The sequence below is a fragment of the Opisthorchis viverrini genome (assembly GCF_000715545.1).
Source record: "Opisthorchis viverrini unplaced genomic scaffold opera_v5_1, whole genome shotgun sequence".
In the NCBI taxonomy this organism is placed as follows: Eukaryota; Metazoa; Platyhelminthes; class Trematoda; order Opisthorchiida; family Opisthorchiidae; genus Opisthorchis; species Opisthorchis viverrini.
The window spans coordinates 3,396,850-3,412,476 of NW_008751657.1; the positions used below are offsets into that span (position 1 = coordinate 3,396,850).

Here is a 15,627-nt window from a genome sequence, read left to right on the forward strand (position 1 = left end):
CCTCAGTAGCACCGTTTGATGTGGCCAGGCAAAACGACAGGATTTTTTACAAAGAGGAACACAAACTAAGAGTTACACAACCAGTTTTAGGGCATTGGATCCACCGTCGTTTGGCGAGTAGCCAGAACTGTGTAATAGAAGATTCCCACAGTAGCGGATTCTTACGTCATTGAAGATGTGGATCTTCTTAGAAGTCACAAAATGCATACCTGCAGAAACCTGAGCTTTGTATGAGTTTGAAAAACTATTGGAAACTAATTTTGGGTGACGTTCCTCTTCTGATTAAAGTCCCGTCAGGTAAAGTGATAGGGTTCCGAAGTTGGTCAGCGGGGAACCAGCCAACGATATATTTCATTAACAGCAGGTTTAATCCATGCTAGGTACTGCCCAAGTTTCTTAGTGTCATCACAGCGGGCAGTCTCAAACACAGCCTAATAGGTGGATATTGCCGTTGTTAGAGGGTGGATAAGAGTAAGCCGTTTCAATGAGAAACAACCATATGCGAAGGTGATGGGCGGACTAAAAATATCACTATTTCGTCAGTAATGAAATAAGGTTGAATTTAGAAGGAAAGCAAGACCCATACCAGACCGTTTTTTGCAAGATAAGTGGTACTAAATTTACACGAATACTGCTGTTTAACTACAGCTTTACAAGCTGCCAAAAATCCACAAGGTGGACGCCCTAGTAAGGGAAATGGTGACATTGTATGTTTGCCAACACATGAGCTAGATAAATTCTTAGCGAGCATGGTAAAACCACCTATACAGAGAAATCAGCTACGTTTATTAGGTTTCGTAAGGCACTGCAAAAAAGGTACAGGGTTTCCCTTGAAAGCGCGTGAAGTCTGGGTGATCTCTGACGTCAAACAGATGCATACAGACGTCCAAATGGTATTCAAACTGTTCGTAGTCGTGGGTACAACATTCCAAGAAGGGGCACATCTTCCAGTGTTCAACGCCATAAAAACATGCTTGAATAATAATCATCCTGTTTGGACTCGTTTGTGTTCCCTAGACTACATTGGCTGGTAGTGCAGTATTAATTGTCCTTTACTGTGATAGTGGGAGCGAAGACTTCGAACAAAATGTTTGATCAGATGTCATTACCCAGGGATTTTTGGCGTCGTCACTTTGAAATTCGGGAAAAAGTTGCAGGAGAAAATTTTAGGCAGATGTTTAAATTGAAACGATTGGAAATTTAACCTTGGTAATAATGTGTGACATCTATCTTCACAAATTTAGGTACAATAGAACCTTTTCTCTTTAAAATTTAAGTGTATTTGTCAAAAGGTTGTGAGTCCAAAGACCAGCAATCAAAGAAGTATGAGCAGCCGACACAAGGTTTCTTCAGAAGGATTTTTTCTATGTGTATTTGTGAAACCTTGCAAAATTTTGCATTCAGTCACAGCTGGTGCGAACGAAAGGTACAGCGGATTTAGATGGGGCAGAATAGGTGAAGTAAACGGTTGTTCAATGCAACTTGCATGCCCATCAAGTGTCACTCCCGATTTGTTTATGTTACTGAATGTTGCAAAAATATCAACATTGGGAATATATTGACGAGTGTTCTGCTAGAACTGCTGGAGCAAGACACACTACAATAAGACACATGATCCAAAACCAGATTTCTATGGGTGCGCAGAAAGAACCCAATCTTTCCCAATGTACATGCAAGAAGGTCCATTATAAACTTAGTAAAACATTCATCCGTAGAACGACTGGAACGGTCATCCTTCACAAGAACATGATCTACCTAGCAAAGTCAGTTCATCCGAATGATCTCTAAACAACTGTACCTGGTTACCATTTTGGTCTGTAGGGGTGGCGTCATACCTCTGGCCTGAATGTCGAAGGATCAAGTGCAAACCCCAATTACTGGTCAGGATGAATCACTACATCGTAACAAGCGCCCAAGCATGTGTTAAACACCTGGTATTAGCTGTGTAGTTAACCAGCAGGTGCATTGGGCGGGAAAGGAACAGATAAACTGCAATTCATGTGCGCACTGAAAAGATCCCAAAAGACATCCGTTAGATGCACTTCGGGTACATAATACCTGACGACCATGGTGTAGCAAACCAACCAATTCGTTCCCAATAGAGTGAGGGGTCGTTCAAATTTACGGCAGTGGGATTAGCCTGAATTAAATTTGCCTGAAAATTTACGGCAGTGGGATTAGCCTGAATTAGATTTGCCTGAGGGTCAAGGAAGTTACAATGTAGTACTCGTGTTCCGACAGCGTCACTGTTACCATACTGGCTATTACATGCGGTTGGTTTTGAAAACTTGGCTTGACGAAGCTTGGTAATTCGAATTTATGTTTGTTCGAGCGACCGATAAAAAATTAACCATGGTAAATAATAAAGCTTAGTTGATTGCAGTCTTAAACCGAATTTGGACGCAACCATCACTGTACACCAAAATATTCACACTTTAGGATCAGTTCGTTTCTTCTCGAATAATCGTTCTTCCGTTCCGAAACCGTCAGTCTGGTAAGCCCTCAACTAATGGACAAGGCGATGGAACTAAATTTTGCCCTTATCACCGGTAACCAGCGGTATATTTCCTGTCACTGGCTTCGTCTTACTCTGGACTTCGGGCAAATAAAGAAGACATGTAATCATCCTTCCAAAAGGCACATTTAGAGTGTCTGACTTTTATAATCGTGCATCTGAAATACGCTTATATTTAAAGAATCGGTCTAGCTTGCTCGAAGGCTGGAATCGCAACCTCCAATCTCTCTTAGAAATTTGAAAACGAAGCTGTATCACCTTATGGCTCAAACTACTTATGAGGAGGCCAAAGGCTCTTCAGTAGCCTGTGTAGTATGTTTTGTCAAGGAAAGGTACTGCAGTATCTCGAATATCGTACCACCAGTGAGGTGAGGCTGAGTTTGCGTAACATTCGGAGGAATATCGTGAACCAGGTATTTATCTTGGATTCAGGTGGGTTTTCCTGTAAAAAATAACGTGGTTTGCAAGTGAGTGTATTACGCTAAGTAATTTCAATTAGGTTACGCAGGTATGTAATTTTTGGCAATGGTTTAAAAAAATCGAGGTTGAAAATCGATCCCGCCTCCACCAAACCAACAGTTCGTTCCGAACGTTCCGGCGACATGCATTTACGCAGTCAATCATGACAGGCGATTGTAATCCATTTTCAGACTGCGACAATGGCTGATTCTTTGGCGGGTGGTAGAAATGATCGATGAAAAACGAAATGGGATGATATTGTCCATGGATAACACTACAAGGAAGGAAACAAACAACGAAACCCAGGCGTAATCATTGTACGTGAATATGCAGTGATTGCACCCTTTCCTGAGTTTCGCAAGAACTACGTGTCTGTGACCAGTAAACCATGGTGTAGTTAGCCTTTTGCTTATTTTACATGGTATCTCCTAACCTAATTTGAAATTTCAGCTGCAATGATGCAGCTATATAAACTGGTATTCAATATGATTTCTCACCAAAATAACTATTGAAATAACCTAATCATGGTGGTAATTTTGATTCTCAGGTGGTCAACCAGTGAGCGGCGCCTGAACTGAAGATGTCCAGCTGACGTCGAAATCACGGAAGTAAAACTATGTTTGAACCAAACGTGAGAAATAGAGAGGCCCGGCAGTATTACGACATCCTTGATGGGATCATCATTATTGAATAAATGTAGACACTCTGATTCACTTCTCTTTGGCAAGTCGTGCTGACCGTTCAATGAATGCTAGTGAAGATACCAGAGTTGAGGGACAAACGAAGTGAGAGCAAAAATCATTGGGAAGATCTTCAACACATGGGGGTTTTAAAAGTGCTCACGTCCAAGACGACTTGCCACAGAAAATCGCGTGCCAACTATAGGTGTTCTACTAGGAAACCACCGCACTTTACTGCTTGAAATATTGTTTTATTGATCAATTTTCTGATTCAGAATGAAAATAATAACTCACTGAAGTTCGTATCTTTTCTATCTTTAAAGCCTAACTACGTCAATATTGTTCTAAATCACATCATTGTCAGATAAACATCAGTCATCTCTCTGAAGCACCACGAACCCTCTACCGTTGTCAGCTTATTCATTCATGACTATAAGGTGGAACAAAAGAAATAAACATGCTCAAACAAACATGCTACAAATGTTTTAGATAAGAGCACTATCAGGTCTGTTAAAAGCAATGCCCATCAAATGTACCAGCCTATGGATTTAGCATGTTCCGATGCCGTTGGAGTTTCGACTTCATATCCGCGGAAAGCACTTAGTTTTCGAAGTATCGTTGTCTCTAAACCACCCAATAAGATTCTTGAAGAATCATGGTCTTCAGACTATCACACAAAGTTTTGTGGTCTTTGCGAACTCATGGGAATCTTTTGCCTTGCCATGCCATTATTAAGTATTTTTTGCGTTTTCTAGCTATTTAGCACGGTTTGTTTCCAAAAACTTCCTCAACGTGACACGGCTGTGTCACGTTGTTAATGAGGTATTTCTATCAGACCAAATACTGTTGTTTTTTTGTAGACAGATTTCTGCAGCGCATTCTTATTGACGGATGGGTTTTTACTGTCAGATGGTTATACCGACGAGACTCCTCATGCCGAAGGAGTAGGTTACAGAATTTCTCGAGTTTTAGCGCAGATCAAATCCATTTAGCAAGAACTTTTGCTAGTAAACGAGCAAATATTTTACCAACCATAAGCCTGCGTATTCTTTCATTTTAAGTTTCATTCCGGTCACACACTTTCAGTGATCTTCTGAGGCGTTGCGAACTGCCGTGAGGTATAAGTCTGCTCCTCTTACTTTAGGTTCTGTTGTCCAGACCTTTTCACTTTTTAATACAGGGCGAATACAATGGTGACGTGGCATCAGTCCATCGGCTTGACACCACAGCAGCTCATCGGAGTCTACTGATCGGATTTACCATTTTCAAGGTTGGTCTCAGGAATACGTTCCAAGTCACTCACCTTTCTGTCATTAATTTTGATAATCTCAGATTCCCAATGATTGAATGATCAAGGTTACTATCCTCAGTAGTCCTAGATGGTTCCGCCTGCTTAAGGTATTTTATGCGAAATTAGCCCAAACTCATTTTGTGCTCCCAAGTTCTAGGTATTGAGCCTACCTCGCACCAATGCTTTGAGCCTTTTTAATACATATGACCCAACAAATGGAATCTCTGTTTCATGAAGTGTTACTGCTTGTTAGCTCACCGTGTGTTCAAACAAATCGATAAACTTTCACAAAATTGTCGCTCCTCAAAACATCTTGTTCTGCCTATTTCGAGGAGTTGTACTTCCAAAAGACTCGAGCCTACATCGCCGCCTTCCTATTAGCGCAGCATTGCTGTTTTATTCCTTCAAAACCATTCGTCGCTCCTATCTTGGGATGCATCTAAAAAGTATCTATCGATGGATATCCCGAATGACTTGAAACGCAATCAAAGATAAGGCCAAATGACAAATGAATAAAATTACCAGCAATATTGTATAAAACTAGACGGTCCTCTTAGTGTATCCTTCTAAATAGGTAGAGTTCCGGCAGTTCCCCTAAAGCGCTCTATAAAGGCAATTTATCTAGCGCTGACATGAGGACGAAAGCAATAATCTTGATGGAACATTAATCTTACATCCAAAAACCGACAGAGATTTTTGTTGAAATAAAAACCAGAATCAGGCACTTGTTGTTTTCCAACACTTCGTAGATTATATGAACGGGCCTGGCAGTTCTTCCAAAAATAGGGTTACAAACGTACACTGACTTGGCAGCTAAATTCAAGTTTTTTTGCATGGCCTTTGTGAAGTCATGAGAAACTTCTGATGTTTTTACAGGATACTTTTAGAAAACAAACGAACATGTTTCCACCAGATTGATTCAGAAGCCAGCATTTTTTTCGGTGGTTCGGGTAGAGCTTTGCCGAATTTTCAAACCATTTAATACCGATTTACCGAGAAGGTAACTCTTTACATGACTTAGCTTGTACAATTTTAGCAATCAGGAGTTTTTTGGTTGGGCAACAAACGGTTGCTTCGTAGTTACGCAGAACGATTTCGCTAAACATCCTCACCAGCCAAGTGGTAGATGTTCTCACAGCCTGAAATTCTAAATGCTTTGAACTGTGCCCCCAAATAGATGTGTACTCCATGGCAAAATCCTGGTAACTGGAATTAGTTTTTCTGTCTTTGCAGCATACAGCGGACTGGTTTAATTTCAAGATTAGTTGTATCCTGACAACGAATCTGTCACTAATCTGCTGGATACGTAACTTGATATGTGGCAGCTTCTGAAGTGGCGACTTTCGACTTAGCACATCGTTGTCGATATTATTACAATCCTTCAGTGGAAGGAATCCCCTTCCTTCCTGGGGAAACTCTAATAGACTGTGGTATCTGGCATTACTCAAGATTACTAAAAGGATATTCAAATGGTTGGAATTGATGGACCGCTTCCTACATTAAAAGAAACAGCATTGGAGATGCACATGAAAATTGCATGCTTATGTAAACCGAAGCAAAAGGAGATTTTTTATGGCACTAAAGGCTTTCAATGGATACTAAGCTGGTCGCGTCCAAAAAAGCACTCTGAGTCCACTTTCACTCTAGCCTCTGAACCCTATGTAAGCAAATAGAGACAAACACACTTCATTTTCTCTTCTGTTGCACGCGGACCACAAACTTTACTTACGCCAATCACCCACAACCGATTACTCCAGCATTTGTTCTACAACCACCTTCTACGGGCACTACGAGTTTGTGAAATCTAATTGCGCTGTTTTCCACTTAGGCCCAGTTGTGTAGGCCCCAGCGGACTATTATTCAGAATAGTGTTTTTCATCAGAAAAACATGAAATTTGGGGTTTACTTGCAGTCTGAAGGAGTAAATAGGGGCACAAATTCGCCACGCTACTCAAAGGATACCTCAGATTTAAATTAAACAGAGCTTGCTTTCGCAAGGCTGTCACAGGTACAGTTAAAACTATGAGTCGCAAAGAATTCGTTTTGTTTTTCCAACGGCACATGGACAAAAAGCTAAATTAACCAGCTGGCGTTCATAATAGACCGTCCTGAATTTAAAAAAAAATGATGCCGTGTCTTTTATCCTCAGTGAGACTAGCCACAAGATTGCTGTAAACTCTTATATAGTCCACAACCTACTTCGCTCTCCATGCTGTCGAAAAGTTTTCAGCACACTTGTGAGTAGCTTAATTCAGGAAAATATACTTTGGTGTTTCGAATATCATACCAACTAAAATATGGACATTTATTGTGCGATAGGTTCAATTAAATAATATAATAAACAGAGGATTTAGCTGAAATCTATGTTAGTATCCCACAAAAACCAAATTGGTGTGCAAGTAAATTTCACTTGTAACAATGAGTTGTCCGAACACTGTGGCCTCATTGTGTCACTTTTAGATTTGGTAATGATGTGTCAGAAAATCATATGACTGCGACTAAAAAATTATACGCTTTCGGTTGTTTTGTCTAGTTCTCCTTCCTAGTGTTATTCTTTTTTACTTCAGTGTGCCGTCGGAAACCGATCTTCCATCGATTTTGTTTCCTAAAATTTGATGTCAGTGTTCTTCACTCCCCGCGTAACTTTTATGATAGAATAAAACTGATTCCAGTAGGTGCACCTTTCTTGCCATGACTAACTTAGTTGTTTGCACGCAATAAGCTAATCATAAAGTATAGAAGCTTTGGCATACAAGAGCAGCTTCGAGTAACTTATTTGAAAAGTTACCAAAAGCACTGCTCTGAGTCGTTCTCTACAAACATTCCCTTGTTTGTTAACTCCGTTCAGTCTTGCTGAACTAACTCTAGAAGGTTTCTTAAGTACACTTCAAGTCCGTCCTCCACAAAATTGGTCATTGTTCAAGGTGCACTATGGGGTGGATGGTGTGGGTTAAATGTTGTTCGTGCGGTTAACCGGGTTCTACGTAGACAGGTTATTGCTACTTGACAGGTTAAGACCACAATACTGTTTTAGACTCAGTTCAATGAATACGTATGTATGAGTACTTCAGGCACATAGCGCGTTTATTCGTATGCGCAATAAGGTGGTTTTTAAAGACAAATATTTCAAATATAATCCAGTGCTGCCACAACCGCCTCAAAATCGCAGATAGTGCGGACTTCCTTGCAGAATGAGATATATAACAGCAACCGCTTGCAGTATGTTCTCGCTTCAGCCAATAAGAAAGACGTTCATTTACATTTTAGCTGGAATCAGGTATCCAGTGTGGTCGCGCCGGTTACCATTACTGGGATTCAGACCGTCCGGCTAGACAGGATATATCAATCATCTAGGCTTTCTTCCAGCATTTATTGCACTCAGTTCAGTGTTTCTTCAACAACCATGGAGCAACCACAAAAAGGGTAAGGGTGTGAGTAAATGCCTTATTGTTGGGTTTGTAAGAAGAACCTGCGCATTGTAAAGTTGCTCAATTTTGATGGTTGGTTCCATATTTCGTTTTACACTCTAATGAAATACTAGTCTTCACCGCCTTTTGCGGAAGTGATTGGCATACTACTATTATCATCATCAGCAGCAGCAGCTCCTTTCTGTCATGGACAACAACACAGGTGAAGCAACAGAGGCCTTACTACCATGCGATCACAAGGGTGATTTAAAAGCCTTTCAAATCTTGAAATTGTAAAAAGGTAAGGCAGGGCCCTGGTGCTAACCTAACCCAATCAACTGGCATAGTACGCTAGATGAACGGGGTGTAAATTGCCACCTTTATAGCTCCAACTACAACAACAGGAGGAGGCTATATTATTAACGGTTTATGGCTTGAGAGGTCGGGTAGGCATTCAACCAATAACTAACTGGTAATTGTGCCGTTCGAAACTTTGCGCTACTGTAATCACCGATAAATGTATACTTTCAATGATTTCGTTGACCTGCGAATAAAACGTATAATTAACACGGTCGGTTTGTTCTCCAGTGTCATATCCAAACAATTATGAAGTTCCACACATCACAGGTAACCTATGCGACCAAAGCGATCGCATTGCGACAAGGACAAATACATTTGCCGGAATCCTGACATTTACTTCAAAGCAAATGCCAGTTTCCAGACTGAATACTTTTTTCAGAAATTATCCCGCACTTATTTGGGAGGAGTGCTTGCTTTTCTTGGGGGTCACGTGATTGTTTCTTGTCTAGCTGACACAAAGCATCTTATGTGAGCGTTCTTGGGTTCCCACCTTTTCTGTGCTAAAGTATAAGTATGAATATGTACTACGTTCTTTAGAGTGGAAAATCTAACACCAAACTTAAGAACAAGTCAAAGAAAATTAAACTAGCCTTATTCCGAGTGACATTGGAAAACAAGATATCGCTCAACCGAGAATGTTACTTGGTAAAGATACTGTCCACTTGGTGAACAAAAAATAATTCACATGAACACAGTCCTCTGGCTAATAAAATCAACTTGTTTTATGTAAACTTTGGAGCTTGAAAATTGAGGAGATCTCGAGTAATGTGCAGATCAAATGTTGGAATCTCAAGATAACCTCAAAGTAACGCGATAAATGTCTGGAAGCACAATGCCCGTAACAGCATTTGTCGATGCCTTAAAAAGCGTACGCTAAAGATATCATGCAAAACAAAAATCCGGTGGAATCTTAGATGGGCTATTGTGAAGCATATCCTTTTTATCTCTTTTTCTCACCAAACAAAAGACTTTTAGATCCGTTTAAAATTCTCGCCCGTTAGTCGGTGCAGGCGTTCCGACCTAAATCCGGTGGAATCTTAGATGGACTATTGTGAAGCATATCCTTTTTATCTCTTTTTCTCACCAAACAAAAGACTTTTAGATCCGTTTAAAATTCTCGCCCGTTAGTAGGTGCAGGCGATTCCGACCTAGTATCCGAAAATGGCCGGAACTACTTCTGATGTCTACTGTTGGAACAATGTGTGGACAATTTTATGATGAACCTACGCGACGGCGTTAGGGAAGTGGTATTTCCACCTCTGGTGTGCCATTAGATCTCATGACAGTTTTACCGAGAACTCACGGGATTCACCAAAGGTTGTCTAGGTGAAAGAATTCCTTCAGTAGCAGGCTTTGCTGCTCAAAAACAAGCCAAATAGCAATAGTAATTTTTCTGTGTGTTCTAGGTTTTGGCCTCTCCTCTATAACCACCTAGTTTGGAGAAGCTGTTGTAGTTATGCAATTTTTTCATTCACATTTCCGGATGGAAATATTCGAAAAATTAAGTCTGATCAATAAGGAACGTTATCTTACGGTTAACGATCTATAACCTTTGTTAAGAATTTTTAGAATACCTTGATCAAAATTAACCCCATTGGTGTCGGAAGATACTTACAGTGTTACTAAAAACTCTTCTGCAATGAAAGACTGTTTTTACTCTTCTTGTAGCTATTCAGTAGGCGCGGTTCCTGTCAACCATATGCTCCAATTAAAACCAAAGTAAACTTCATTCACTTCTACTAAGGTCAAGAATTTTGCTATCCTTCGACGTTGCACTGACAAACATTCTCCAATAGCCAGAAATCGCATATGGTCGTTGATTTGTTTGCTGAGCTGGGGCAATTCGCTTGCAAACCACCAGTCGATCGCTACTCATCACTACGCTCCCCAATAATACATTGATAATGTCACCTCAATTAATGATGAAACGTTTGTAATCGAATTGCCCAGCTCAACTAACAAAGCAACGACCATCTACGCTACTTGAGCTATCACCCTTTTTCTCTACAATCACGAAATTTTTAACCACAAGTAAGGTGCGTCAAACTTTGTAATTTCGGTCGTAGTACGTTCTATCTAACGAAGGTCGTCTGTATCATCGTCTCTAATTATTGAAGGCTTGAAGTTGAAAAAAAGCTCGGTTAAGTATAACCCTAGTCAGAGATTTAGTCAAGAGCCTTGGCGGGGGAAAAATTATTATCCGTACAATAGACATACATAACAGAAGAGCAGAAGTTTATGGGATCTCTGTGGTACACTTAAAGTTTATGGGTGTAGATTCAATGTTAAAAAGCTTGTGGTTGCACACTTATCGACGGAATTTCAAGCTTCCATGTGCGTAGGACGTGATATGATAACAGAAACATTTGTACCCCATTTGCCTCGGTGTTCCGTAGTTCGTGCTATGAACATGCGAAATATCTTGCCTTAGATACTAATCTGTCGTAAATTGGGTTATGGAATCATGGCGTATCGCAATACTGTAATTCCGGTTTCATTGTGAGGAATCGTAAGGTCATGATGTTCATTCATCATTGTGACTAAAATGCCTCAGATAATGTGTTTTGAGGGATGAAATGTTCACTCTAACAAACCCTGTGGGTGATCAGAAACTCGTGTTATAAAGTGCATGAAATGATTGATGGCAAATATTCAATTATCACATTCAAGTTCATCACTAGTTTATGGGAACTAATTAGTCTTGATCCAATGGTTTTGAGCAAATTAGGTCAAGTGATCTACCACATTTTGTAATGGATGCCTCCACCCCCTTGGCTTTGTGTATTATCTGTGTTGCAAAATATCCTCTGTGTGCAACGGAAAAGGTAAAAAAGAGAAGACAAAAATAGAAAGTGGTTGGACGATAGCACAAGAACCACATCTCCGGATCACAGTTTCAGGCCCTTTAAAAACGTCTAATGTTATTCGATTGTTACTTTACACTCACTATATTTCTATTTTATTTCACTTGATTTTCATAACACTTAAATGCTTTTGTTGAAATGCAGTTAGTGTAACCGGGAGTGTTTATCAGGATATTAAAATAGAAGCATTTAGCCCTTAGATGATGATGATCTGTCGTTGGCAGTCTATAATAACATGCTGTGAAATTTGTCATACTGAATATACATGTGAAGTCCTACCAGATTCTGTCCAAAATGGTCGTTTTGTGCGATGCATTCAAACGTGTTGTACTGAAACGTCCAAGAAGTCAAGTACCGATGTGCTAATTAATCGTAATTAAACTACGGGGAAGTAGAACCAGTAAGATGACTGTAACAGAAAAGAGGTGACTTGTTATTATCAAAGTGGAAGAACCGTCAATTGGATGGGATCCGATCGAAAAGATAGAACATTTTACTATTTGATCCAGCGTTGGTCGTATGAAGTTGGTGTAAACTGAGTTGAAGGGGCTTGAGTAGACAGGGTGGGTTTTTCTGGCTACAACTGTAAAGCTCACTTGGCGCGACAAAGTGAAATTTCGTTATGCATTAAGGTTTAAAGTGCAAAATTCAGGTGAAAAAATGAAGCAGACATCAGTTTTCTGTCTTGCTTTTCAACTAATTGTGTATACTTGTGATCGAATGAGGCCTATATCTATCGCCAAAACTTTCAGAAACGTTAGCTAAGATGTAACCAAAGAACTGTTTACGTCTGATTTGTGCCAGCATGCATATCAGGTTGACAGCGACACGGCACAGCGTTTTATGGGGCTCATCATCAAACAAATTTAATAAGATTTACCATGTACCTCTTTAAGTATTTCGAATTGCTGGTGGAAGGCATCCGGTCGTAAGAAATTATCTGCGTTAAACCGGGAGCATTTTAGGAGTAACTAGGGTGACTACTGTGCAGTTTTAGCTATCTTGGTGAATACAGTTGACTGAAGATTCTACGATGATTGAGGCTAATGAACTGAATACACACTTTTCTCGCGGGAAACGTTTAACGGGTCCTGCGTTGTCGTTAGCCTCGCACCAACTAGGCCAACCTTAAGTGCTGACGTATTTCTATCTTGGTTATCCCGCTAAGCTCAAGTATGCTTCTAGAACTGATTAATCTATATGAAAGCTGTTGGGCTGCATGCAACGTAACTTTGTAATGAGCGCTCAGCAAACCACTGTGAGGTACCTCCTTAACCACCATAGATATCAGCCAGTGAATATCCACAAATGAAAAGTTGATACGACACAACGGAGAACGGACATTAGTATTCGTCCCCAGGTTTGTCGTCTATTTAACCAATGAACTTCCCTTCTCAGCAATTTCCTACTTTGATCTCTTACTCTGGAAAGATTCACTATCATATTGATGCACTTCGGTTGATTCTTTCGGGTGACCTCTCGACAGAGACAAGATGGTATTTGCGAACGAATGTGATAATACCGAAATATTTAGCCTCCGTCAGCAAAAGAACACTGAATGAGTACACACCGTTATAACTGTCTAGTGAGTTCACAGGTCACATGATTCTTATTGTTGGAATGACATTACCACCGGTCGTCTTGATGATTGGAACATTATGTATGGAGAAGGTAAGAACCCGCTAAATCTGTAGAACGAGTTATTTGCATCTGGTAAGCCTGAAATGTGTTTAATATCAAACTCTTCCCGTGATATTCAGTACTCTACCAAGTAGATGAAAAGAACGTTCATTGATCCAAACTAACCATAAAGATGAATCTATGGTCTTTTGTTTGATAGTTTGTCGTCCTATGCTCAGGTTAGCAAGCTTATCATGCCTTGGAGTTGGAATGTTACAGGATGCTCATTGCGTGTATGCACCCTGATTTGCTAAACCACACAAACATTCCTATCCACAATGAGGCTCGTTTTGTAGGCGGAGGTGGTTTGGAAAAGCCTTGAGGCATTCGCACTCGTCAGCCGTTTGGACAGTGTCACACGTCGAATCAAATTTATTAGCCGCTACGTTCAGGAGGTTGATGAGTGGTTCACAGTTATCCCGCAATTTTAGCGAAGCGGTCTTAAATGTGGTCTCTCTACGCACCCTAGTAGGCCTGATAAAGACAAAAACACCCATGTGGCTTAAATTCCATGGAACCGGCCACACCTGTGCATAAAGAAACGGTGGCGTCAAATGAATATAACTGGTGAAACCAATGTCCCCTAAGAAGTTTTCAGTTTTTAAACTCCCACAGACTTCAGTATGACAATTAATTCAGCTGAACTAAAAATCTGTGGAATATGAAGGAAATTATGTCTTCGCACAAAACCGCTCATTTAACTTTAGTCAGAATGTTTCTGTTTTTTATTCCAACACAATGTTGAAAAGAGAGTGCAGATTTTACACCTACACAAAACGATGAGATATCGAGTCCATTATGCACTGGGTCAATCAGTTAATCTACAGTGCTATAAAATTGTACTGTTTAAATGCAGACCGAAAGACCTGGCTTCTGCCAACATGTTTTAGGCAGTTTGGTAGCTCATAATTTAACAGGATGAATCCCATAAAAGATGTCAAAGTGACCAGTGTACAAAAGATGAACAGTTTACCTGGACGGGGTCTACTTCGATAATGATAGGCACTCTGGTGGTTTTCTATTGACATTCCCACGGAAACAAGAATAATGTCATAAACGGATTGAGCCAATAGATCTGGATGATTGTGATCGCTATCACAAATGGAGTGTTGACCCACAATTCAAAAAAGTTTCCTTCGTCAGTGCTTGCTGTTGGTTCGTGTTAACAGGTTGTCTGAAAATTATCCGAAAGCTTTCTAATGTCCTTCACAAAAGTCACCAAGCTTTTGTAAAGGTCGAAATTGTCTGTTCACAGATAGGTGTGAAATAAACGAAATTCAGGACGAAATGATGTTATTAAGGAGCTGGATTTGATCAGAGTTGTTTGCGCTCACGGCACACCATGGGAAAATTTTCAGGCGATGATGGTGAACGGCAGTCGATGGAATCACCAGCAGTGTCTGACGTATGGTCAATGCATATGGTGAAAATGTGTGTGTGCGTGCATGCGTGCGCGTATCGGTGGACAGCACAATATTTTTTGGGTTGAACGCCTGCGCATATGTGCACATCTTCCCAAACATTGGCTAAAGTAGGCGCTGCACGAAAGGAATCGATTGGATGTGCGAATGCCAAATGACAATTTGCCGCGTCAAAATTGATCCACCAACAAGGAAGTTCGATAGGCCGATGGAAGCAATGAGTGAATGTCTGCTTCAAAGTGTGGCAAATCTGGTAAATTGGGAGAAAACAGTATGCCACCTTGCGGAACCACCTAGACCGCCGAGAATCAGGTGAACTTCTGCTAGGTTGGTTTGCCGGCACAAACCGCATTTGTTCTACAGGGTCCGAACAACAACCGGGTTCACTGAAGTGATTTTTCCGCTGACAATTTATCAGATAATACTGACGTTTTTCGAAAGTTTCGACACAAGTGCAGCAGATGAATCAGATGTCAGCGAAAATAAAACTGACTGTGAATGAGTGAAACAGAAATATTAGTGCTACGCATAGTTGTAGGGATCGGAGACGTGATTGCACAGAAACTAGTTCCAGAATATTTATGTCCTGTTTAGTACTAGGCTAGTGTTCCATGTTGTTTGATTCCGCTGAATACAACCAAGCTGTCTTTGGAGTTTAGCCCTCGGAAATCCCACTCGTCAAGGATCTATCTGAAGCATTATATGGAAAATCTACTATTTGCACACTGTTGTCTACACTACTTACGACCGTTTGTGGTAAAGTTGCTAGAATTAGTGTTCACTCTACGCTCTACGCCAATAACTCAAATGATAATTTATTGAATACAACGATGCCGTCATAAACAGTGAACGATGTGAGTATTTCTGTGACCAAATTATGATGGGTTAGTCACTTTTTGTATACGGCTGTTCACGCAGAACCCAAAAGCCACGAATGTCAACTGTGTTTA

The 15,627-nt window shown here is 40.5% G+C and overlaps 1 protein-coding gene across 1 annotated transcript in view; it reads right to left on the reverse strand.

Annotated features, from left to right (window-relative positions):
* The window catches only part of T265_00054 (hypothetical protein), a gene marked incomplete at both ends in the record, with an annotated part of 32,526 nt that extends 17,944 nt beyond the window's left edge, over positions 1-14,582 (reverse strand). The window contains one exon of the mRNA XM_009163711.1: positions 14,230-14,582. Coding sequence (XP_009161975.1) covers positions 14,230-14,284 — 55 coding nt within the window. The remainder of the gene's footprint in view (positions 1-14,229) is intronic.
* Positions 14,583-15,627: the final 1,045 nt, after the last annotated feature.